The sequence below is a fragment of the Cydia strobilella genome, chromosome 9 (genome assembly GCF_947568885.1).
Source record: "Cydia strobilella chromosome 9, ilCydStro3.1, whole genome shotgun sequence".
Classification (NCBI taxonomy): domain Eukaryota; kingdom Metazoa; phylum Arthropoda; class Insecta; order Lepidoptera; family Tortricidae; genus Cydia; species Cydia strobilella.
The window spans coordinates 4,276,621-4,300,477 of record NC_086049.1 but is presented as its reverse complement, the minus strand read 5'-3'; the positions used below and the strand labels follow the sequence as shown (position 1 = coordinate 4,300,477).

At 39.8% G+C, this 23,857-nt stretch overlaps 2 protein-coding genes across 2 annotated transcripts; one reads left to right on the top strand and one right to left on the bottom strand.

The window, feature by feature from the left end:
• The first annotated feature begins 419 nt into the window (after nt 1–419).
• LOC134744112 (transmembrane channel-like protein 3) lies at nt 420–23,332 on the top strand. The gene is made up of 16 exons (XM_063677806.1): nt 420–588; nt 1,306–1,434; nt 3,398–3,557; nt 4,372–4,519; nt 5,907–6,149; nt 8,045–8,184; nt 8,890–8,965; nt 9,838–9,918; nt 10,176–10,414; nt 11,132–11,246; nt 12,274–12,383; nt 12,898–13,090; nt 14,331–14,425; nt 19,763–19,921; nt 20,559–20,692; nt 21,501–23,332. Exons 2-16 carry the CDS (start codon nt 1,311–1,313, stop codon nt 21,767–21,769), a joined length of 2,286 nt encoding a protein of 761 aa, XP_063533876.1. The 5' UTR covers nt 420–588; nt 1,306–1,310; the 3' UTR covers nt 21,770–23,332.
• Nucleotides 14,837–19,386, bottom strand: LOC134744101 (uncharacterized). Its single transcript, XM_063677791.1, has 2 exons — nt 18,404–19,386; nt 14,837–15,581 (listed from the first exon to the last, which is right to left on the bottom strand). Exons 1-2 carry the CDS (start codon nt 19,200–19,202, stop codon nt 15,568–15,570), a joined length of 813 nt encoding a protein of 270 aa, XP_063533861.1. The 5' UTR covers nt 19,203–19,386; the 3' UTR covers nt 14,837–15,567.
• Nucleotides 23,333–23,857: the final 525 nt, after the last annotated feature.

Below are 23,857 nucleotides of genomic sequence, written 5' to 3'. Positions count from 1 at the left end.
AAGTTATGCAATCCTTGTATTCCACGCATTTCATTTCATTTCAACGAGCCGCCTGCTACAGATTTCTTGAAATTGCCGCGTTTTTTCAGGTTCAACTTTCATTAGCCAGACTATTATCAATTTGCCAATTTCGTGATTATTCTTTTACACGGCACATAAACTTATGCATAATTTATCGATATAAAAAGTCGACACAGTCACATCCCTAGCAAATTATCAAACTTATGACACCGTACGTAAATGAGAAATAACAAGCATATATGCATCTCTTTTCGGCACATTATCTAATTCGTAAGGAAGTAAAGTACGGGTATACATATTTGCGAAGCATTTTTGCCCGACTTCTATGCTTTAGTCATTATTCTGAGCTGACATCTGACTTATCTGACTATGACAATCTTGCCAAACGTACGCAACTTCATTATCATATGCTCCGCCCCTTTTGTTTATTTATTTTATTTATAACCTACAATAATAAAATAATGTAGATTTATCGAAAAAGGTGTCCTGAAAATGCAATAAAAACTTCTTATTAAGATTACAGACCACTATACGATCGGCCCAATCAAAGGTCCGACTGCGTACAAGGTAGGTGACTATTTGAATGAAACACCTACGTTGTATTGTTCCTATTTTTACATAAGTTGGATAAGTTACTTACTTTATGTTGCTTGGGGCAAGAGAAACAGTATGAAGATTCCATACAAGTCTTTCCCTTGCCCCGGTGTTTCTTACCCCACCTGACAATATATTTATAATTTACTCATTTGTTCTACGATAAGATAACTTATCATAGTCATTAGGTATGTTATTAAACCTATCTATGATTGCTATTTATGAAGTATAGTCGCGTCATCGATAATAACAAAAGTCCATTATTGATTACATTCTATCTCGTTTTTAGTTTAGTGTGTTGCGTGAAGTGCTGGAATCTGTGGCTGCGATCATTCCATATATATACTAGGTACATAAGTAAAAAAAAATACTGCAAAATTTCAATTTCTGTATTAAGTACAAAGAAGTGAAGTCTTATACATCTTCAGGTGGTCTATTAAGGATAGCCCCGGCTCGTTGGGTGGACGACATCCGGAAGATTGCGGGTCACTTCTGATGAGATTAGCCCAGGACCCGGATAAGTCTTACTAGAAGAGAGGCCTATGCTCAGCAGTGGGTGATAAAGGGCTGATATGATGATGATTAAGGATATAAACTTAATTGTCAAAATACTCGTATTGTCTTACTAGAACACTAACATGTATATGAAATTGAAAAGGCACATTATTTTTTTCCAAAATAATTTTACAGTCAACATGGAAGATGAGATAGAGGAGATGGAGCCTCGGCCTCCGAGTGCTCGCCGGAACTTCTCTCTCCGCAACAATGCAGCCAGACAAGTGGCCATCAACTTCATGCCATCCAGGCAGCTGCCGGGCAGTGAGTATTTTTATTTATTACTATCAGATACTAGATATATGTAATTAGATTTTGTATGAATCTTTAATATCTATCTTTAAAAAAATTATTACATTATAGGACATAACCTATCATTAGACTTATATTGACCGGGATATAGACCGCGATTACCTTCCCTGGGTCTATATCCGGGTCAATATAAGTCTAGTGAAACTAACTGTGAATCATTCAAAACTCAAATAACCTATCATATAATTTTTTTTAAGTAAATGGTGAAATTGGTGATGTTTTACTAAGAAAAGAAGACATTATGTTTTTAAGGCAATCATCCATTCAACAAAGTGCAAGTACCTACATTTATGAATAAGAATAAGAAACCATTTATTGCCACACACAATTAAAATCTGTTTGTTTACAAAATATACTTAACATTAAAATGAATAAAAAATCACAAAATCTCCAAAATCACATTTACATGAAGCTTGAGCTCAGTACTAGGACATGTTTTCATTTATATATCCTGAAGTAGGCATTAAAAAACTGGTTACCTGTATAGTTTAATCTACGCCTCGCCTGGTCGGGTTCGATTCCCGCCTCGGCCACCAGTGGACTTAAGTCACTTTTTCATTAGTGTGTGATTTTTGTTTAATCTAGTTCAGCCATTCTCAAAGTGTGCTCCGCGGACCCCTAGGGCTCCGCAAAGCCTCTGTTGAGGCTCCGCGAGAATGCTTGTAATAATAAGAAAAAAAATCAGCTCTTCTATAGGTATTAAAATTAAATAGGTACATCTGGGCCACAGTGACACATGTTTTTTTTATAATTTGGGGCTCCGTTAAATATGTTGCTTTCCAAAAGGGTTCTGTCACCAAAAGAGTTTGAGAACTGCTGATCTAGTTAAACAAAATAATTTTCTAATGACATATAAATTATGTTAACTCTTTTTTCTAAAGACCTAAAACCCATTAGTATCATTAACAGCTCAAATTACATTGATTCACCACTTAACTACAGCTTATGCCAGTTATGCCATATGTTAAATGACAAGTTGTGAACCTTATTTTATAGACATATGGTCCACAATTGGACAGTCAATAGTGTTGCTTTTAGTATGAACACTGATTATCCTAATTATTACAATTAGTGTGATTCAGACAGTCTGATACTGGCCTTCGAAAACAAGACTGGCGAGTTGCACATATACTCTGTTCTGTTACATACACTCTTGTTTCCATTTTTTATATGAAGTTATATTAATGTAAAATAGTATGCTATTTACTTTTACTTTTAAAGCAAATTTTAAAAGAAAAAACTAGTTTTTAGTATCCCTGATTGTATATAAATTTCCTCTTATGTAAAAAAAATCGAGCCTATCTAACAGATTAACTAATTGTAAGGAAATACAGCATAATACCAGGGTTTCCCAAAGTGTTTGTATCTAATATACATCATGTCCTACATTTTCTAAAGCTGTGTAGTGTTTTGTTTAGTAGGTATTCTAATACTAGTGTTTGTGTTAAAACTTAAATAGTTGAGTTAAAAACAAGTGGGCCGTGGTAAAAATGCCGGGACAATGTTAGGAAGATGTTGACTTGAGTCAAATACTGTATAGCTACCATGTTTGAAGTAATGGATGAGTCTGTGACCTCTGTGACTTCTGTGAGTGAGATTGAGCTGCAGGGACTTATAAGAGGTACTTATTCTTTTGTTTCTTTGTGTTGTTTATGTTAATGTTTACTTTACTGCCTTTTATTCTTGGTCATGATAATGCCCCTTGTAGGGGATCACTATAAGAATTATCATATTTTATATTTATAAATTAGTTATATATGTTTCTGTGCCTCTGTTCTGTATAAATATACGTTCCCGTGTCCTTTGTCAGGTCTGCTCAATTGTACCTTGCATTGTCACCGAAGTTACAGGGCATTAAAGATCTTCGAAAACATTTAAGGGACCTGTGCCTTGTCAATTTTTTTTATATTTTCAGACACGATACGTCTTAAACGCAATGCATCTCACAATGCATTGCTCGAAGAAGCCGCCGACGCGGTCGACTCGGCAGATCGGCAGGCCGATATCATCGTGCGTGAAATGGAACAGCATTCCAGCCTTATGGAGGATAATCCTGAGGCCGAGGAATTGCGCAGGTAGGTTGGGTTCTGTGCGGGTGTCCTGGCACCAAGCCGGGGTTGCCGGGGGGCGCCATGGTGGAGTGAAGTGTACTCGATCCCATGGCGCTCTAGCAAACGGCAAAGAGGGTGAAACGCCGTGGGTTTAGTGGGTAGGGTAGGGCCAAGTTCTCCCTCCCCTCTCGCCAGCTGAGAGGGGACAGGAGCGGCGAGTCCCACACACCCCCCCATCAATGGCCTTCCCGCGGCCGGGGGGACGGTGCGTAAATGCATTTTCCACTCCGAAAAAAACGCATTGTGTATAGTCGCCATTAAATATATCGGAGCTGCCGAGGTGCTTAAAAATATCTGAACACGCACTCTAGCGCCTTGACAATAGAGGCGTGTTCAGATATTTGTGAGCACCTTGGCCGCTCCGATATATCTGATGGCGACTGTATAAGGAGCTGCACAGGTGGTTTTTAGGGTTCCGTACCCAAAGGGTAAAAACGGGACCCAATTACTAAGACTCCACTGTCCGTCTGTCTGTCACCAGGCTGTATCTCATGAACCGTGATAGCTAGACAGTTGAAATTTTCACAGATGATGTATTTCTGTTGCCGCTATAACAACAAATACTAAAAAGTACGGAACCCTCGGTGCGCAAGTCCGACTCGCACTTGGCCGGTTTTTTCCTGTAACCGCGTCATGGCAAATCGAGCTACGTTGCATAACTAAAATACAAATAATAAATAGGGTCATCAATGACAATGATGAGACACGCAGAATTGTATAGAAGTGAATGTTCATCTCCATGGTTATATAAAAGCTTAACAAAAGTTGTTAATTCCAGGGAAGCCCTGCGAGATTTGCCACAAGGCTTGACTATGAAACGCCACGTCAGAGCCAAGCTCTCAGCCTCGGTCAGTCTCCGATCCAAAAGCAAGCCCATCTCTCTCTGCAAGCGGTTCAAGTACAGGATGAGCTTTTTATGGAAAAGGGTGAGTTTCTCAAATTTTCGTTCATTGGAATAACCTTCGTAGTGTGTGTACTATGCCTCACCACCACATGTACGTAGCTGTAGTATATAATAGCATGTACGCGTTATTTTAACAGAATATATTCGTATTTAGACACCAACAGTTGTATCATTGACGCCACACCTTACATGGCGATCCTGCCAGTGCGGCCTTGCGCTGCACCTTTGAGATAATCTTTCAAATAGAGTTTTGAATAATTCACGGTTAGTTTCACTAGACTTATATTGACCGGGATATAGACCGTGATTACCTTTTGAATTGTTTATGAGCTCCCGATATTTCGACGCAGTCCAACGAGCGTGAACGCGACCGGACCAATGAGTGTGAATGCGACCGATGGTAACGTTGAAAGTGAACGCAGCCGACGCGCAAGAATGAGGATAGACCGAGCGCGGTCTACACAACTTTGACACCCACCATCTTCAGTCACCCGTGAACATGATGCATGTAACTGCGTCGAAATATCTGGAGCTCATAAACAATTCAAAAGGTAATCACGATCTATATCCCGGTCAATATAAGTCTAATCTTTAAATTGTAATTTTCGTGGTGATAAAATCATTGAGGCTCATTGGGTTAATAAATCTAAACGTTAAAATCAAACAAAAATAAAACTTGTCAATAAGACAGATCTTTTCCACCAAGTTCGCGCATTAAGTTTGGGGAATTTCGGGTTGAGGAAGCGGGAGGGTGAACGGCGCAGACGCGTAGGAGCCAAGCCAAGGGCGTCAGAATTAGCGGGCGAACTTAAGGGCCTGTTTCAGAATGTCCAACTAAAGTATTGGATAACTAATTAACAAATAAATTAACTGCCAGATAAAATTTCCTACAAAAAAAGCACTTTATCCAGCAGATAAAGCTTATTTGGAGATTGTGAAACGCCAACGATGACTTTATTCGTCAGATAAGTGGCAAGTAGCTTATTCAGGACTTTACTTGGACATTGTGAAACAGGCCATAAATATCGTAAACACCGCTTCTTTAATTCTATGTAATAATTTTATATAATTAGATTTAGAACATATTTTTTTTGTTTAAATGTATACTTCACAGTTCAGCCCATTGTTATCAGATCAGTATTTGATAATAGGAGTAATCGAGGGATCTCATCAAGTTGTATAGGCATACCTATCTATTTATAATTAGTATTTATTTACCCAGCCTTACCCAGCATGTAACACACATAATTTGGGACTTGACCTGAAATAAATAACTTTATTTTAATTTCATTTCATAGTGATTTGGCTATAATTTTGTAGTAACTTCTGATAATGGTTCTTTTTTGTTAAATGTTGTTTTGTAACTTATTATTAATAAGTTATTAATTAACATTAATATTTGTTCACAGACACGCGATCGTTTCCGTGACTTCATCTTCTCGATCGAGCTTTGGTACGAGCCCATCCGCTCCATCGAGGGCCACTTCGGCTCGGCCGTCGGGTCCTACTTCTACTTCCTACGATGGCTGTTCATGCTGGATGCTTTGCTGGCCGTTATGCTGGTCGCTTTTGTAGTAGTGCCTCAGTTATTGCATGACGAAACAAGGCGTGTAACTAAGAATATGAGTTTTCTGGACTTTGTCAGTGGAAAGGTTAGTAACACTTGGGTTTATACTTCATCTTCTCCATAGAGCTCTGGTACGAGCCCATCCGCTCCATCGAGGGCCACTTCGTCTCGGCCGTCGGGTCCTTCTTCTACTTCCTACGATGGCTGTTCATGCTGGATGCTTTGCTGGCCGTTTTGCTGGTCGCTTTTGTACTAGTGCCTCAGTTATTGCATGACGAAACAAGGCGTGTAATTAAGAATAATTGTTTTCTGGACTTTGTCAATGGAAAGGTTAGTAACACTTGGGTTTATACTTCATCTTCTCCATAGAGCTCTGGTACGAGCCCATCCGCTCCATCGAGGGCCACTTCGTCTCGGCCGTCGGGTCCTACTTCTACTTCCTACGATGGCTGTTCATGCTGGATGCTTTGCTGGCCGTTATGCTGGTCGCTTTTGTAGTAGTGCCTCAGTTATTGCATGACGAAACAAGGCGTGTAATTAAGAATATGAGTTTTCTGGACTTTGTCAATGGAAAGGTTAGTAACACTTGGGTTTATACTTCATCTTCTCCATAGAGCTCTGGTATGAGCCCATCCGCTCCATCGAGGGCCACTTCGTCTCGGCCGTCGGGTTCTACTTCTACTTCCTACGATGGCTGTTCATGCTGGATGCTTTGCTGGCCGTTATGCTGGTCGCTTTTGTAGTAGTGCCTCAGTTATTGCATGACGAAACAAGGCGTGTAATTAAGAATATGAGTTTTCTGGACTTTGTCAGTGGAAAGGTTAGTAACACTTGGGTTTATACTTCATCTTCTCCATAGAGCTCTGGTACGAGCCCATCCGCTCCATCGAGGGCCACTTCGGCTCGGCCGTCGGCTCCTACTTCTACTTCCTACGATGGCTGTTCATGCTGGATGCATTGCTGGCCGTGATGCTGGTCGCTTTTGTAGCAGTGCCTCAGTTATTGCATGACGAAACAAGGCGTGTAACTAAGAATATGAGTTTTCTGGACTTTGTCAGTGGAAAGGTTAGTAACACTTGGGTTTATACTTCATCTTCTTCATAGAGCTCTGGTACGAGCCCATCCGCTCCACCGAGCGCCACTTCGGCTCGGCCGTCGGGGCCTACTTCTACTTCCTGCGTTGGTTGTTCATGCTGGATGCTTTGCTGGCTGTTATGCTGGTGACTTTCGTAGTAGTGCCTCAGATTTTGCATAATGAAACAAGGAGTGGGATTAAGGATGAGTTTCCTGGACTTTGCCAGCGAATAGGTAAGAGATACTCTACTTTCTAAGATCACTCTTTATGCTGGATGCGTAACTAGCTGTTATGCTGGTGGCTTTCGTAGTATTGCCTTAGATTTTGCATGATGGGACGAGAAGTGGGTCTAAAGATATGAGTTTTCTGGACTTCATTATTGAAAAAAACACCAACCTGGACACCTACTTTTACTTTCTAAGATGGTTGTTCATGGTGGATATACTACTAGCCGTTATAATAGTGGTTTTCGTGGTTGTGCCTCAGATATTGCATGATGAGATGAAGATATAAGTTTTCTGGATTTTAACAATTTAGGTTAATGACGTTTTGTCTCTTTTTGCTTATTAGCAGTTGTGTCTTACGAAACATATTATTTGTTTAAAGATTTTAGTCTTCATTCTGGAATACTCGCATATATACATACTTCTGTCATTTATTATTGTTTTATACCACGTCGGTGGCAAACAAGCATACAGCCTGCCTGATGGTAAGCAGTCACCGTAGCCTATAGACGCCTGTAAGACCAGATATGTTACATGCGCGTTGCCGACCCTTATTGTTTATTATTATTCACAACGACGGGACTTATTTTACGCGATTAAGTCCCGTCGTTGTGAATAATAATGAGTAAAAATCGTGAAAGTTTAAATCAGTGTTTAGCAAACCTTATTGTTTATTTCCAGGGTGCGTTGGAAGAGTCCCTACTGTTCTACGGCCACTACCACACCAGCGACGTGGCGGCGCCGGGCTACAGCATGCCGCTCGCCTACTTCTTCACCATGCTGTGCCTGTATATCATGTTCTTTGCGCTGCTGTGCTACAGGTATGTTGCTTTTTTAGGGTTCCGTACCCAAAGGGTAAAAACGGAACCCTATTACTAAGACTCCTCTGTCCGTCTGTCTGTCTCCTCCAGGCTGTATCTCATCAACCGTAATAGCTAGAAAGTTGAAATCTTCACCAATTATGTATTTCTGTTGCCGCTATAACAACAAACACTAAAAAAGTACGGAACCCTCGGTGGGCGAGTCCGACTCGCACTTGGCCGCTTTTTTGTCTATAATAGGGACTAATTACCCGAAACTGTGCGCAGGGGGCGCCACTACCACAATCTGAGGGTCTATCGCGAAAGAAGAAAATCGAAATGTCGTTATCTAACATCTCTGTCACTCTTCCATATTCGAGCGATAAAGAGGCAGATAGCGAAATGTCGGATTCGCGTTCCCCGGCAGGTCCTCTGTAAACAAACCGCCTTGATGCATCAATGTCATATTTTATTATCTCTGAAAACTTGTCAAAAACCTGTTCAAGGTACAGTATGTATAAGTTATTCTATGGTTTACTAAAGGGGCTAGTGCTGCACTCTGGCGGCAGAACATTTGCAGTAATACCCTATTCGCCCCTGAATATCGTGGAAGTGAAATGACTCATTTATGGCGATATCCAGATCTGGACGCATGTTTCAAATCCCAAAGATCCGAAATACTAAAAATATAATCTTATGTTAAAGGTTTATTTTGTTTTGTTATAGAACCGCGTTGTCATATCGACGGAATTTCATAGAGACGGCGCGGATCGGTGGCATGAGACATGTGTTTGCTAGCAAGGTAACTTTTCGAGTATCTTCTTGTTACAAGTTTGAAGTACTTTCACATGTACCCAGGGCCGGATCTAGGGTAGAGCGAGTGGAGCGGCCGCTCTAGGCGCCGGATGGCAAGGGGGGCGCCAAAATGGCAAATGAGAAAAAATAATGAGTTTTAAAAGACGCGAGTGTAACGCGGGCCCAAAATACGGTTCGTTTTGCTTTTGGGCAAAAAGCTCCAACGAAGGGCGCCAAAACCCGATTTCGCTCTACCCAGGACTCGGGCCGGCACTGCATGTACCTATATTAGGTTTAATTTATAATATCCCTGGCAAATAGGTTTATTTACGAAGTTTTAGTCATTTTGACACATGCTTGGGCACATTTCGAATCAATAGGGAATATTACGCAAAACTCTGCGCAGGGGGCGCCACTACATCTTAGGGTCTATCGCAAAACAAGAAAATCGAAATTTCGTTAACTAACATTTCTGACACTTGCATATTCGAGCGATAAAGAGGCAGATAGCGAAATTTCGGAATCGCGTTTCCCGGTGGGTCCTCTGTAAACAATCCGCCTTGGAACTGTTAAAGGCACAGTATGTATAAGTTACTCTACGGTTTACTAAACGGGCTAGTGCTGCACTCTGCTGGCAGAACATTGCAGTAATACTCCCTATTCAGTCATTAAATGGCCACGAATATGAATATCATAGAGAAATAGGTAAGCATAGAGTGCTTACTCCATACATGAGTTTTCTTACTTAATAAAAGTTTGGATGGGAGGTATGGTAAAACGTATTGCTAATAAGTAGGTTTATATCTTTTTATGGAGTGAGCACTCCATACTTCATGCTTACTTATTTCTCTATGGTAATATGCAAATGTACTATTAAAGGTATTCTGCAGCTGGGACTTCGGTATCACCACGCGCACGGCCAAGGCGCTGCACGCCAACAGCATATATAACGAGTTTAAGGTAACCATTACAAGCGCCACTTGCACCTGCCCACTAACCCGGGGTTAAACCGTTAACCGTTAAATAAACCCAGTGGCAAATTGTATTGGTAACCATGGCAACTCCAGGTTTAACCGAACCCCGGGTTACTGTATGGTGCAAGTGGCCCTAAGTGAAGTAGGGACTTGAAAACGCGTTCTTTTTTTTTTCTGAAATATTGAACCTTGAAAAGAAACCACACATACTAACCTGTGGTTTTTTACCGATTTTTTTTTCAGGAACTCCTCAACGAACAAAACAGGAAGCGAACCTCAAAGTCCTTCTGCACACGTTTCGGCCAACGACTAGCGAATATAGTCGTTACCGCCCTCGTATTAGCGTTCATAGTCGGGGTGGAGTACGGATTCTTACTGCTTCTACAGAGGGAGAGCAAATTGGCACATTGGGAGATACTGGTGTCTTTGGGAGTTACTGTAGCGGTCACTATTTGCCCACTGTTTTTCGCTTTGGTCGTCAAGTGAGTTGTCAAATGTAGACTTTATTATCCTTTTGCTAAGGTTGATAGTTTGATAATCCTAGAGCACGGATTCCTGCTGCTACTTCAAAGGGAGAGGAAATTATTACATAGGGAAGTGGCTGTGGCGGTAACTGTGTGTCCTCTGTTTTTTGGCTGTCAAGTTAGTATGCGGGGGTCCCTTTGTTTGACATAATTATTGAAAGTAATGATTGTCAGATTATAATTAGTCATAATTCTGAAACTTTTCAGGATTTTCGTAAGGTTGTCCTATATATAGGTTAGATTAGGTTTGTTTTATGGCAATCCTGAAAAGTTACGCGTTTCTGAGAAAAATCAAATTATGACTAACGAAAATGCGGACAAACAATACATTATTGACTTAAAACTTTATGGGAAACAATGAAGAGCGGACTGATTCTTTTGACTATAATATGTATTTGAGACTAATAAATAAATAAAATCTTTGTTTGGTATAAGGCCCGTAAGGTTATTCACCCGTTTAATCGCATGAGAATAAATTAAAATGTTGATTGCTTTCTGATGACTCTCTACTTTCTAGTGAATAACATTAACTTTAGTGTGTTCATTTGTCCAAACTCCATATTTGGTAATTAGATTCAATTTCAACCTCAATTATTCTTAAGAAAAGGTGATGAGTAGGTCATTTACATTATACATACTTGTACTTGAATATAAACCATATTTTTATTTGAACAGGTTAGAATACTACAAGCCCAGAACCGCCGTGTACGTGACGTTAGCACGAACGTGTTTCTTGGACATCGGTACTCTGATGTTGCTGCTATACTACTGGTCTAACTCTGGAGCTGCTGTGAGTACTAATACCGGAGAAAGTTGTAATAAATAATTATTATACAAGAAAATCACATGAATGTAGTTTAACTAGTGCAAAGAAGTTACTTGAAGAAACAGAAGAAAATACAGTAGTTTTGCCATTTTACGTTTAACATCAACCGGCTGAATAAAGTACTGTAAGGTAAGGGACTGTATTTAAAATAAATTATTTCACACCATGCATGTAATTAAAAAAACACCATATAATTATTAGAAAAACATAGATAGCAGTTATTTTTAAACACAAGTTCTATTTAAAAATTCGAATAGAAATATAAAAAGTAGGTGAGTTGACTGTAACGTTATTAGCAAATCGTTTTGAGTTCCAAAAAAGAAACTGATTTGAATAGTAGTATATCCTATTCAGGGCACATTTTATTAGAGTTAAGGGAATTTCAACCTTCGATACAGTGTTTAAGTTGCATATTTAAATGGCTGCAATAATGGTCGCGAGCGCGTTGCGTGCTGGTGCAGGTGTGGCGTTGCCATTTAACCCTTTTCCGGGCATAGTACGATTTATCGACCACAGACAGGTCTATTCACGAAAGCTGGAATGAATGATTGAATGTAAATATCTATGTGATGTATCACATTAACCAATAAAATGGTGGCTCTGACTGTATACCGATACAGGTGTCACTCATACAATGAAAGTTTCTTTCATACCATTCGTGCCAGCTTTCGTGAATCGACCTGTACGCGCCATAAGAATTTCAACTTCACCATTACGATTTAAGGTTCAAATTAGATTGGGCTTTCGGGAAATGTGGACCGTAAGCCAAAGAGTAAAGTAAGTATATAGGCCGTAAACACTGAAGAAGTTTCAAATTCTGACTTACTGTGACTTTAGCCTACCTATACGATTTTTTTTTATAACTGGGCTTGGGTACAATTTTTTAAACTTCTAACATTCTTGCTATTGTGTGAGCTACTCTAAAAATTTTCAAAAGATAAAATTTCGTTTTTGGTTTTTCATTATGTTTTTTTTGTTTTTTTTCGACCAGTGCTGGGAGACGTCGTTCGGCCAAGAAGCGTATCGGCTGGTGTTGCTAGACGCGATAATATCGCTAGTAGTGCTGCCAGTTATTGAGTTTTTAAGAGCTTTAATTTTTAAGTAAGTTTTATTTCTTTTGTTCTTTTAAATACTTTTTTTATCTGTTTTTTTACTCAGCCGTCGTTTAAGCTGATGCATTTCTTTAAGTTGAGTTTGTATTTCATGACCACTTCCGCCAATAGCACAATACCACAAATACAAATACCTATAGGTATCTTCAGGAGAGTTGAGGTGAATGTTTACACACACAGCTACATAGAGTAATAATTGCAATAAAAGTATCGAATGAATGAGTGAATGTGACTTATGCGCACGATATTAAGCTAAAAAAAAAACCTTTAAGACACTTTTTGGTCCATCTTGCAGTTGTTGGTGCGACCTGCTATCTGTACGAAAAGAGAACACTAATTTCATAAACGCCCTGTGAACATGAATTTGTTGTCGTTTGTGTGTCTTCAACTCTAGTGCCCATACCTATACCTAACTTTGATAGATCGAATGATCGTGTTACACGATTTGGTGTGATGTTACCTACACACCACGTATGTATTTTAAAAAGCACCTTTCATTGCAGATTGAACCCAAAGTCAAGAGCGCCAGAGTTCAACATCGTGTTCAACTCGCTTACCATAATCTACAACCAGGGCGTGCTGTGGTTCGGCATGCTATTCTCACCTCTATTGGTGGTGGCTGTCGCATTGAAGTTCCTGTGCCTGTTCTACGTGAAGAGGGAATGCGCTTTGAGAGCGTGCCAGCCAGCTAGAAAGGTATAACCCTACCATTGTAGATTGAACCTTGTGCGAAGGGCGTAGAGTTCAACATCGTGTTCAACTCGCTTACCATAATCTACAACCAAGGCGTGCTGTGGTTCGGCATGCTATTCTCACCTCTATTGGTGGTGGCTGTCGCATTGAAGTTCCTGTGCCTGTTCTACGTGAAGAGGGAATGCGCTTTGAGAGCGTGCCAGCCGGCTAGAAAGGTATAACCCTACCATTGTAGATTGAACCTTGTGTGTAGGGCGTAGAGTTCAGCATCGTGTTCAACTCGCTTACCATAATCTACAACCAGGGCGTGCTGTGGTTCGGCATGCTATTCTCACCTCTATTGGTGGTGGCTGTCGCATTTAAGTTCCTGTGCCTGTTCTACGTGAAGAGAGAGTGCGCTTTGAGAGCGTTCCGGCCGGCTAGAAAGGTATAACCCTACCATTGTAGATTGAACCTTGTGTGTAGGTCGTTAGAGTTCAGCATCGTGTTCAACTCGCTTACCATAATCTACAACCAAGGCGTGCTATGGTTCGGCATGCTATTCTCACCTCTATTGGTGGTGGCTGTCGCATTGAAGTTCCTGTGCCTGTTCTACGTGAAGAGAGAGTGCGCTTTGAGAGCGTGCCAACCGGCTAGAAAGGTATACACTATAGAATAGAATAGAATAAAATATATTTTATTTGTAGTAATTGTCGAGCCATATACGTGCTCATCAGAGGAGTTTGTAAAGGTCGCCGTTGTCGGACACGACATGGACGACTATATACATCGTCATATACACCCTTCCATGTAGATCCGACCGACTTAACTATTTATATAGCTACAATAGGGTAGTTGACAATTTTTTTTAATAGTGTCTGTCGATTAGGTTTGTTTTGAGGATCAAATGTCTGTATGGGACCCATTGTGTTAAAGCAATACAAAAGTCACAAATGATCGTGCTACCCCATTTGCAACTTTTACCAGCCAACAGCATAGGACCAACCCCGAAATCGCGAAAAAAATTTTGGCTGTTTCATACATTTTATCTGGTGGAATAATGGGAAAAGGACAAGGCGAAGAAGAAGAAGAATAAGATACATTTTGTCTGGTCCATTTTCTATGGGAGGGTAATTTTTTTCGCGATTTCGTGGTTGGTCCCATAGTAAAAGTTGCTCAGTATAACCCGAAAACCTCCCTGGCAACGGGAATGCACTTATTTTTTAGCCACCCTGTATAATAATTTACTTATATTTTTGTGTAGATCTGGCGCGCCGCGCAGACCCAAACGGTGCTGTACATGTTGGTGACCATGTCTCTCTTCTCCACGCTCTTCGGCATCGGCACCTTGTTCCTAGGGTACGTTATATACTATGATGATAATAATAAGTAGGTAGTTTAAAAAAAAAACTGTTTATTTCAAAATAAAGAAATTACAAATTTAACTACAGACTTAGCCTAATCTACACTCTAATAGATTGTACGCTAAGTATGGTCTTATTTTTATTACATTTATATTATTACTATTTATTTAAAACTTATAATATAATATATATAATATTATATATATAATATAATATATATAATATAGTATAATATATAAGTTGCAACGGGTTGTCTCTATCTGTCAATTCCTTCTCAAAAGCATTTTAAAATTACAAACTACCATTTTAATTTCATTTCTTTTTCAAAAGATTTATTCATATCTTTTGCTCGCGGTGAATATATATATGTTGTGTCTTGACATAGGTTTCCAAAGAAAACTCCAAATTCTAGGACACTGATGTGCTACATTTAATGTTCGAACACAGACTGACTTAGGTTACATCTACCCTCTATATGAAAACATAACAATTCCTCCACCAATAGCAAAGAAAGCTTCTTAAAATTAAAATAATCTAATAAATACATTAGAAAACTTATGTACTAAAATGGGCATCGGTACTCATTTATAAACTGGGTTAGGATTCCGAGTGGCTCGGATATTACGATCGGCATCCGTCGTAGGATCCAAGATGGTCTCGGTACCCTCCGTCCCACAGTCCATAAAAACATCATCATCAGACACCGGCCTGGCAACAGGCGAGACTACGGAGGCGGGGGGTGCACTTTCCCTCGGTACCAGCGATTGACAAGGCTCATCCGACTCATTCCCAATTTCGAGTAAACTTGACTCAGGGCTCTGGCCTTCGATCGCTGGTTGTGCCACTGGTTCATGATCTGGAGATAAAGACTCATTAATTGTTATTTCCAGCTCTGAAATGTTTTGGTTATCACTAGTAGTACACACAGTTTGACTTCCCTTGTACAACAGTAATTGATCTACATGTTTCTTAACAATGATATCTAAATCTATTATATGGACTAAATATAACATATTACCTATTGTTTTTTGTATACAACCTTTCTTCCATACGTGCTTATTACCGTTACTAAATATATGTTTAACTAACACCTGATCTCCTTCCTTAAAACACACCTTCCGCCGCCCTCCATAGTTCTTAATTTGTGAGATCTGTTTAAAAGAAACATTTTGGTTAGCTTCGGCGGACAACGACATCATCGGAAATGAGTGTGAGTCATACTTGTTACTAAGCAAATCGTTATCAGTCGAGTTTGAACTCACCGACTGCAACAGATCGAGACGACAACGGAGCGGGCGGCCAAACATCAGCTGTGCAGGCGAAAAACCGGTTGTGCAATGAACGGAATTCCTTATATTAAATAATAGCTTACCTATTCGCCTGGTTATAGGCTCCGTGTTGTTGCTACTTGCCATTATTATTTTTATGCCCCTTTTTAGGAAACCGACACTATTCTCTGATTGGCCGTTCGATTGGGGATGGTAAGGAGGACTTGTTAAATGTTTTATGCCATTAGCTAAGCAATAGGTATCCAATTCCTTGGAACAAAAATTTGCCGCGTTATCAGTTACTAAAACATGCATTGTCCCAAATCGACTATTTACCTCCACTAGCCTATCAATGATCGCTTTTGTGTCCGTTGATTGCATATGGAAACATTCGACCCACTTTGAGTGCGCATCGATTATAGCTAAATATTGTTTCCCGTCAATTGAAAACATATCCATATGCACACGACTCCAAGGACGCTTAGGGTATGGCCACACCGCGAGCGAGGAACGGGGCGGGGTCTTCCGCATCGCATTACAGATTTTACATGAGCCTATCTTTTGTTCTATATGTTTGTCAATATCAGGCCACCACATTCGTGACCGCGCTTCAGTCTTTGTTTTGACGACACCAAAATGAGAACTATGTAATTCCTCTAAAATTTGCTCCCGGAATTCCTGTGGAATTATCAATTTGTGTCCCCTAAGAATACACCCATTTTCAACGTGAAGCTCAAGTCTACAATTAAAATATGGTTTTAACGTTTCATTTGTTACACGCGGCCACCCTTTTATGATGTACTGTCTGACCTCATTAAGAATACTATCAGACGTGGTTGCCTCTCTCACATCTGACAAAGTAACCGGTTTAAGCATGCTATCTGTGAAATAATTTATGTATAAACACATATCTACGAGTTGACTATCACTCTGTTCAACCGTCGAAGAATAACTGGCTATCGAACGCGAAAGAAAATCCGCGACATTTTCTTCGCTTTTTATGTACTCAATATTAAAGTTGTAACTCGACAAAAACAACGCGTATCTCTGTAAACGATTTGCAGCCATTTCCGGTATGCCCTTTTTATCGCCAAAAATAGTAATAAGAGGTTTGTGGTCCGTGCGTAGGACAAATGGCACGTCGCGGCCATACAAGTAGTGGTGAAATTTTTTCACCGCAAATACCAAACTCGCAGCCTCTTTTTGTATTTGAGCGTAGTTACACTCTGCTTTTGAAAGGGAACGAGAAGCGTAAGCGACCACGCGTTCTTCGCCAGAGGGCTGCGTCTGCGATAAAATGGCCCCAAGGCCAGCGGGGCCAGCATCAGCTGTCACAACCGTCACTAATTCGGGGTTGTAGTGCGCGAGGACCCTCTCGGAACCCATCTCCTCCTTAATACTTTTAAACGCTTTTTCTTGCTGTTTGGTCCACTCCCATTTTGCATCATTCCTTAGAAGCGAATACAAAGGCTTTAAAACGCTGGACGTGTTGGGCACAAAGCATCTGTAATAATTAACTAAGCCCAGGAAAGACTTGAGTTCGGTAGTATTCTTAGGAGGTACACACTTTAAAATAGCTTCCACTTTCTTGGGTGACTTATGCAACCCGTGTTTATCAATAATAAAACCGAGATACTCGACAGATTTTTGAAATAGATCGCACTTATCTCGTTTTAGTCGTAGACCGGCGTCCTCTAACCTACTCAAAACCTGTTCGAGCCTTTTTATATGAATTTCACGGTTTTCACCAGTCACCAGTATGTCGTCAATAAATATACAAACTCCGTCTATGTCGCCGAGTACGCTTTCGAGTGTCTGTTGAAATATATACGGCGCATTTGTGAGCCCAAAAACTAAACGGTTATAACGAAATAAGCCCTTATGGGTGTTTATACAAGTTAAGTCTCGGGACTCGTCCAATTCCAGCTGATTATACGCTCTAGAGAGGTCGAGTTTCGAGAACTCTTCCCCTCCATATAGCCTAGCAAACAAATCTTCAATACGCGGAACCGGGTAGTTGTCAACATATAACGCCTTATTTAACGTAACCGAATAGTCCCCACAAATCCTAATATTTCCGTCGGCGCGCAATACAGGTACTATCGGCGTCGCGACATCGGCGTGATCTACTTTCTCGAGTATCCCTAAATCCACTAAACGCTGAATTTCCGCTTCTACTTTACCTTTCAACGGCAACGGCACTGGGCGAGGCTTAAAAAACTTTAGAGGCATATTCGGCTTAACCTTGAGAGTAACTTTATATTTGTTAAAACAACCGAGTTCGTCTGCGAATAACTTAGAATACTTAGTCATAATTTTAGAACCTAAGTCATCTTCTACTATATTGTTAACGCTTTGTTTACAAATTTGCAAACTAAATGCCTTAAAAAAATCGCGCCCTAGTAAAGTAGGTCGATTATCGCTCTCCGCACTAACAAAAAACATAACCTGGTTAGTTTCCCCATCATAAGTGACGGGTAAGGTAACGGTGCCTTTAAGTGCCAATTTGCTTCTATTATAACACTTCAATACGACCTTTGGCGATTTTAACTCGTACTTGGAGAAATACCTATCGAAGATGTTATGGGGCAATAATGATACCGCGCTCCCACTGTCAATCTCGCAACTAATAGGCTCGCCCGCTATCGTGACGATCTGTATCATCGGTTCACCATTAACTGTTATAATATTGTAAACACTCTCACCTTGAATAATATCGTTATCCTCCTCTGCTATAAAATAATTCCTTCGCACTTTGGACTTGCACATTTTCTTTAAATGTCCCTTCTGTTTACACTTTTGACACGTATAATTAATAAAACGACACTGTTCTTTAGCATGATTTTTGTAGCCGCAAACTTCACAACTTTCCAAACTAGCACGAGGGTTACGTTGCGTGCGCGACGTATTTACGGTAAACACTGGAGTTTCGGGCACCGACTGTTGCGTTTTTTTCAACGCTAATCTCGCACAACGTACACTTTGCGCTAATTCTATAGCCTTGCTAAACGTCAAAGTGTCAACGCTTTCGGCAAATAATTTTTCTTTTTCTTTCACGTTCTCCAACCCTAAGACGAACCTGTCACGTAACACATTGTCTAGCTCCGATTTAAAACCACAGTATTGGGCCAGGCTACGCACTCGCGCGGCCCAATCTGGCAATTCTTCACTTGGACGCTGTTCAGCCTTGTAGAAAGTGTAACGTTCCGCAAAAGTACTCTTCTTGGGCGTGAAATGAGCGTCAAGATGTTCTAACAAGACCTTGTATTCCGCGACGTCAACCTCCTTTGGTGCCACTAAATCCCGAAGAATGCGGTAGGTATCTTCGGATAAAGCCGACAATAACACGGCCCTCCGTTTCACTTGTGACTTGTCCGATGTTTCATTAATGTCATTAACAGTACAGAATTGAAACAATTTGCTCTTGAAAATGCTCCATTCGTGAATCCGATGGTCAAAATTGAGACTGCTGCCGAACATTACGTTTGCACTTGTTGAAGCCATTTTTTTTCAACTAATTTATTGAAAAAACGTTCTCTGCACACGTAGATATCGATATCGTCGCCAATTGTTGTGTCTTGACATAGGTTTCCAAAGAAAACTCCAAATTCTAGGACACTGATGTGCTACATTTAATGTTCGAACACAGACTGACTTAGGTTACATCTACCCTCTATATGAAAACATAACAATATAGCACTTATTTCGCTCAGTGACTATGTTGTTTACGAGTGAGTAGAGAGAGATGTCAATCAATCAGATACACACAGCCATTAGTGCGACCAAGAAGGCGAATCACGCTATGCGATCCCGCCATGTTTTCCCGACACCCTCCGAATTCTTCCGAAACGCTCCGAAACCTATTCACAACGTCTCACTCTCACACTCGTCACGCTCGGCCGGCTCTTTCGAATCATGAGTGGGAAAGAGCGAGCAAGGAACACTGAGATAGATGAGTTACTGAGCGAGTTAAATCATCAGTGAGTTGAAGAGTGAGTTAAATCAAAAGATATAGTTCATTTAAATCACTCACTCGTGAACGACACATGTCTAATTTGTTACAGCACCAGCTCTCACTCCTGCGGGCCGTTCCAAAACTATGAAACAGTGTTCTCCGTATTCACGGAGGGCGTTCTGAAACTATCCACGCGCCCTACTTTGCGCAGCATACTGGTCTTCTTGACGCGTCCAGGCGTCATCGGTTTCCTGGTCCTCACGCTATGGTATGTAGTCATAGATAGACACAATATTATTCAAGTCTTGGAGACCCTTTACACCTCTAAGGACAATTTGATGATCGTTTTTTTAAATTATATTTTACCTCTGACACCTAGAGACTTACATCTCTAAACAATTTTAGTACTTGTCTGTTGTTTGTATATTTTTACTAGTTTTTTTTTTTTGTGTAATTCGACATTTAGAGACTGGATACATCTCTAACAAAGTATCTAACTTTTTTTGGTTAATTTTTGGTTAATTTTATTGCTTGTAAAAATTGACATGTAAAAGTGCTCCTGTGGCCTATTTGCTGAATAAATGTTTGATGTTTAGGAATAGGAATTAAACATTTTTTTTATAGACAACTACGTGATTGTGTTCTCCGTGTCCATGGATTGTACAACTATCATTTAATATTTTAGCAGTTCCTCTTTGGTAAAGAAAAACATCTTGAGAAAACCGAATTAACCCCAATAAGGCCTGGTTTCCCATCCGGGACGGAAGGTCAGAAGGTCGCTTTGTAAACCAGTGGCAGCGGAAATTTATGGGCTTCATAGCATAAAGTTGCCCCGGGCTAGGATGCAACCAGGAAAGCGCTTAAATGTAGACTATAATTAATTATATATATTGTTTTCTGTGCAGTGTTTTGGTGTACTACATGCGAGCCAAGGCTAAAGCGCAGCACTCCATGGTAGAAATACTGCGCCACATGCTGGTGCTGCAAGCCAAGGACAAGGACTTCCTGCTCAATGCCATCGCAAAGGTTTCCAAAGGAGGTAAAGTCATTTTTATTATTATTGGGGCGTTGTGGGCCTTTGAGTGTCACGTCGACCAAACAGTGATCTATTGTGACGGTCCTTTAAAGCTCATTACTAATGCCCGTTGAACCCAGAAAATTCCAGATTCTTTGGGCCGTAATGTTCTGTACCTCATAGGGTTGCAGTACGTGCCGCCCTAAGTAGGTACTTCTTTTTGTCATTAGTGGTCCACAGGAACAGAGGATGTGCATTGCAGTCTCCTCTGACTCCTGGCAGAACCTGCATGTCGGATCTTGTATCTTTCTAAAGTCATTTAGTTCAGCAAACTTATTTTGGTTAGGGAGTTAAAGTCAGCTGAAAGACGTCCAATGCTAGACAAAGACCAAAAACTCCTACCACGACTAATCGTGTGTTCTCATACAACGGTTCCTTTCAAACTCAACCAAATCATAGATCCATCTTATTAAAGGCCTTTGGTGTATGCGTCCTCCGGTTTTAGATCTCCACACAAGAACTATTGAACTCTGTATTGCCTCTGCGACCCCGGTTTTACGAGCAATGTGCTTCACCCACTGCCAAAAAGTCTGGCAACTATTTGAGCTACGCTGAAGACCTTGATAATGTTGCGGGTCTGATAATTTCCAAGTTGATAGACATGCACTGACTCTGTTGTATACAGAGTGCTTTTTGTTGAGAGCGTATCTCAGCCTTCAGCCTGGCCAGTGCTGATTTACTCAAATTGCTTCGAAGTTGTAATCCAGAATGTGTATCTTTGAATATCATTCTTAAAATGCTTCAGTACTTAATTTCATTTCATTATTTGCAGAGTGGATGTACAGTCCAAAGCCCGAGGACCCGAGCGACAGTCACACGTGGAAATACCTAAACGAGGTCCGAAAACCTTCCAACGCGGGCTACCACTTCGACGCGTCCCGGCTCAGCCACTCGATGCTCGGCGCGAACAAAAGTCGACCCAATTCCTATGTGCCGGAGAAATCAAAGTCAAATGACGATGGGGATACGGATAACAGCTCCTTTAGCTGGCAGGGGTCGAGTTCTTGCTTGAATAAGGAGAATGAGAAGAAGTGGATTTAGATTACAAGCAAAAGTCGACCTAGTTCCTATACGCCAGAGAAATAAAAGTCAAATGACGGTGGGTGGCATAAGGGTGCCAGGAGTTATGCAAAATTCAACTCTATCAATTTGAAATAAAGTTCAAAATCAGGTGGGAAAAATATTCCCTCTGCTTTATAAAGGCTTAACAGATTAGGGCCCAAGCCGAAAAAATCACCTCATGAAATTCATACTATAATATTTAGGTCTTTCAGTTGGCAAGGGGCGAGTCACGAGTAGTTGTTTGAATAAGGAAGATGGGAAGAAGTGGTTTTAGATCACAAGTAAAAGTGGACTTTATTCCTATGTGCCGGACGACTTAATTCCAAAGTCCAACCTAATTTGCATTTGCAGAAATCAAAGATATGATAATATTGACGTTTTCCAGTACAAGGTTGTTTGGTTGTCGATAAAAATGAATTTGAATTGGATTTCTGGCAGTACCAACTAGATGAAAACCCAAAATATATACAAACCCACTTTGTCAGTAAAAAGGGCGCGAAATTCAAATTTTCTATGGGAGGACAATCATTCGCGCCTATATCTTATATACTTACAGATGTAGTGTATACTTGTTTTCCTTCGTATTTTCTCGGAAACGTTCGTATTTGTCATGCTACTTCAGTCAACCTCAGTACTTTTTGTACTGAGCCTGACTGAAATAGCAAGACACTTTCGAACGTTTACGTGAAAATACGAAGGAAAATAATTATGCACTACATCTCTACATAATGTACATTATACTTGCCAAAGTATAGTTATTTTTTTGCGTAGAGTCCCCTTTGTTACAAAAAGGTATACGGCCCTTGGCACTTCCTTTTAAATTTGTGGCGGTAAAAAAAATTACGACTTTTTTTTGGTAAATCTTTCCGCTCCCCGCCCCCACATTACGCTACACCTTATTTTTATAATCATCTGTTCTCTTAGATATATATTAAGAAATTAAACCCAGTAAGCTTCTCGAATGTATCAGGGGTTGCGTATTTCATTAAGAATAGGTTTCACACCAGTTATAATTTTTCGGTGGGGATACATTTGAATAATTCATTACCAAGTGAAATTAATTTTGCAATGTGTATTTTGGTCTCTAGATATAGATAGGAATAACAAAACGACATAATAAACAATTCAATAAGGGTGAGTAAACTGTTAGAGATACTTAAAAATATTATAAACTAATGTTTTAACTTTTTATTTATTTATTCGTACTAAAAGTGACATCGTTAATATTTTACAATCTTTATTCTTATGTTCCTTTATCCTCGGCGAAAACGCCACAATATATTATGTAAGACTGTTCTTTTTATATTTTAGGTTGTAGATTTTTTTATGTCATATATTGTTTTGTTCAAGATCTCTAATAAATACTACAACAGTGATATAAAGCATAATAAAAATAATAAATAAAAGAGGCTTTTTAGATAGGCACTTATATATCTAGCAAATTCAAAACTTGTACTAGTTTTAACTTTGTTGTAAAAACTTTGCATAATTAAATTTTCATATATTTAGACATGTTTTCTTATGAAATAATGATGTTGTATTGTAGTCTAATTATCTTAATTATGGTGCTATTGAATAAATTTATCAATTTACATATTTATACTCAAAATACAATATTGTTTTATTACAAAACCCACAGGGCATTTTATAGGCTAAATCGATGAATATGATTATAACTTATAGGCGGTCAAACAACTTTGTCAGTAGAAAAGCAAATTTTGAATAAGTACCATTATTATGGCAGAAGTATCGTTCAATCAATACTAATTAGGGTGCCGTAACAAAAAGGTACAAAAGGAACCCTTATGGTGAGACTCTTGTCTGTCTGTCACATTGCTAAATATCTCAAGAACTAATTAAGCTATCGATTTGAAATTTGGAAATATTGAATACTTTTTTTTAAAATTATCAATAAACATTTTGTAATTTAAGCCCCTTTGCGGGTGTTTATTATACTTGAAATATCTATGAGATTTACACTAAAACCACCTTCTTTCAAATAAAACAAAAATTGTTGAAATCGGTTCACATGACAAGGAATAATCCCAGAAAAACCAACATACATAC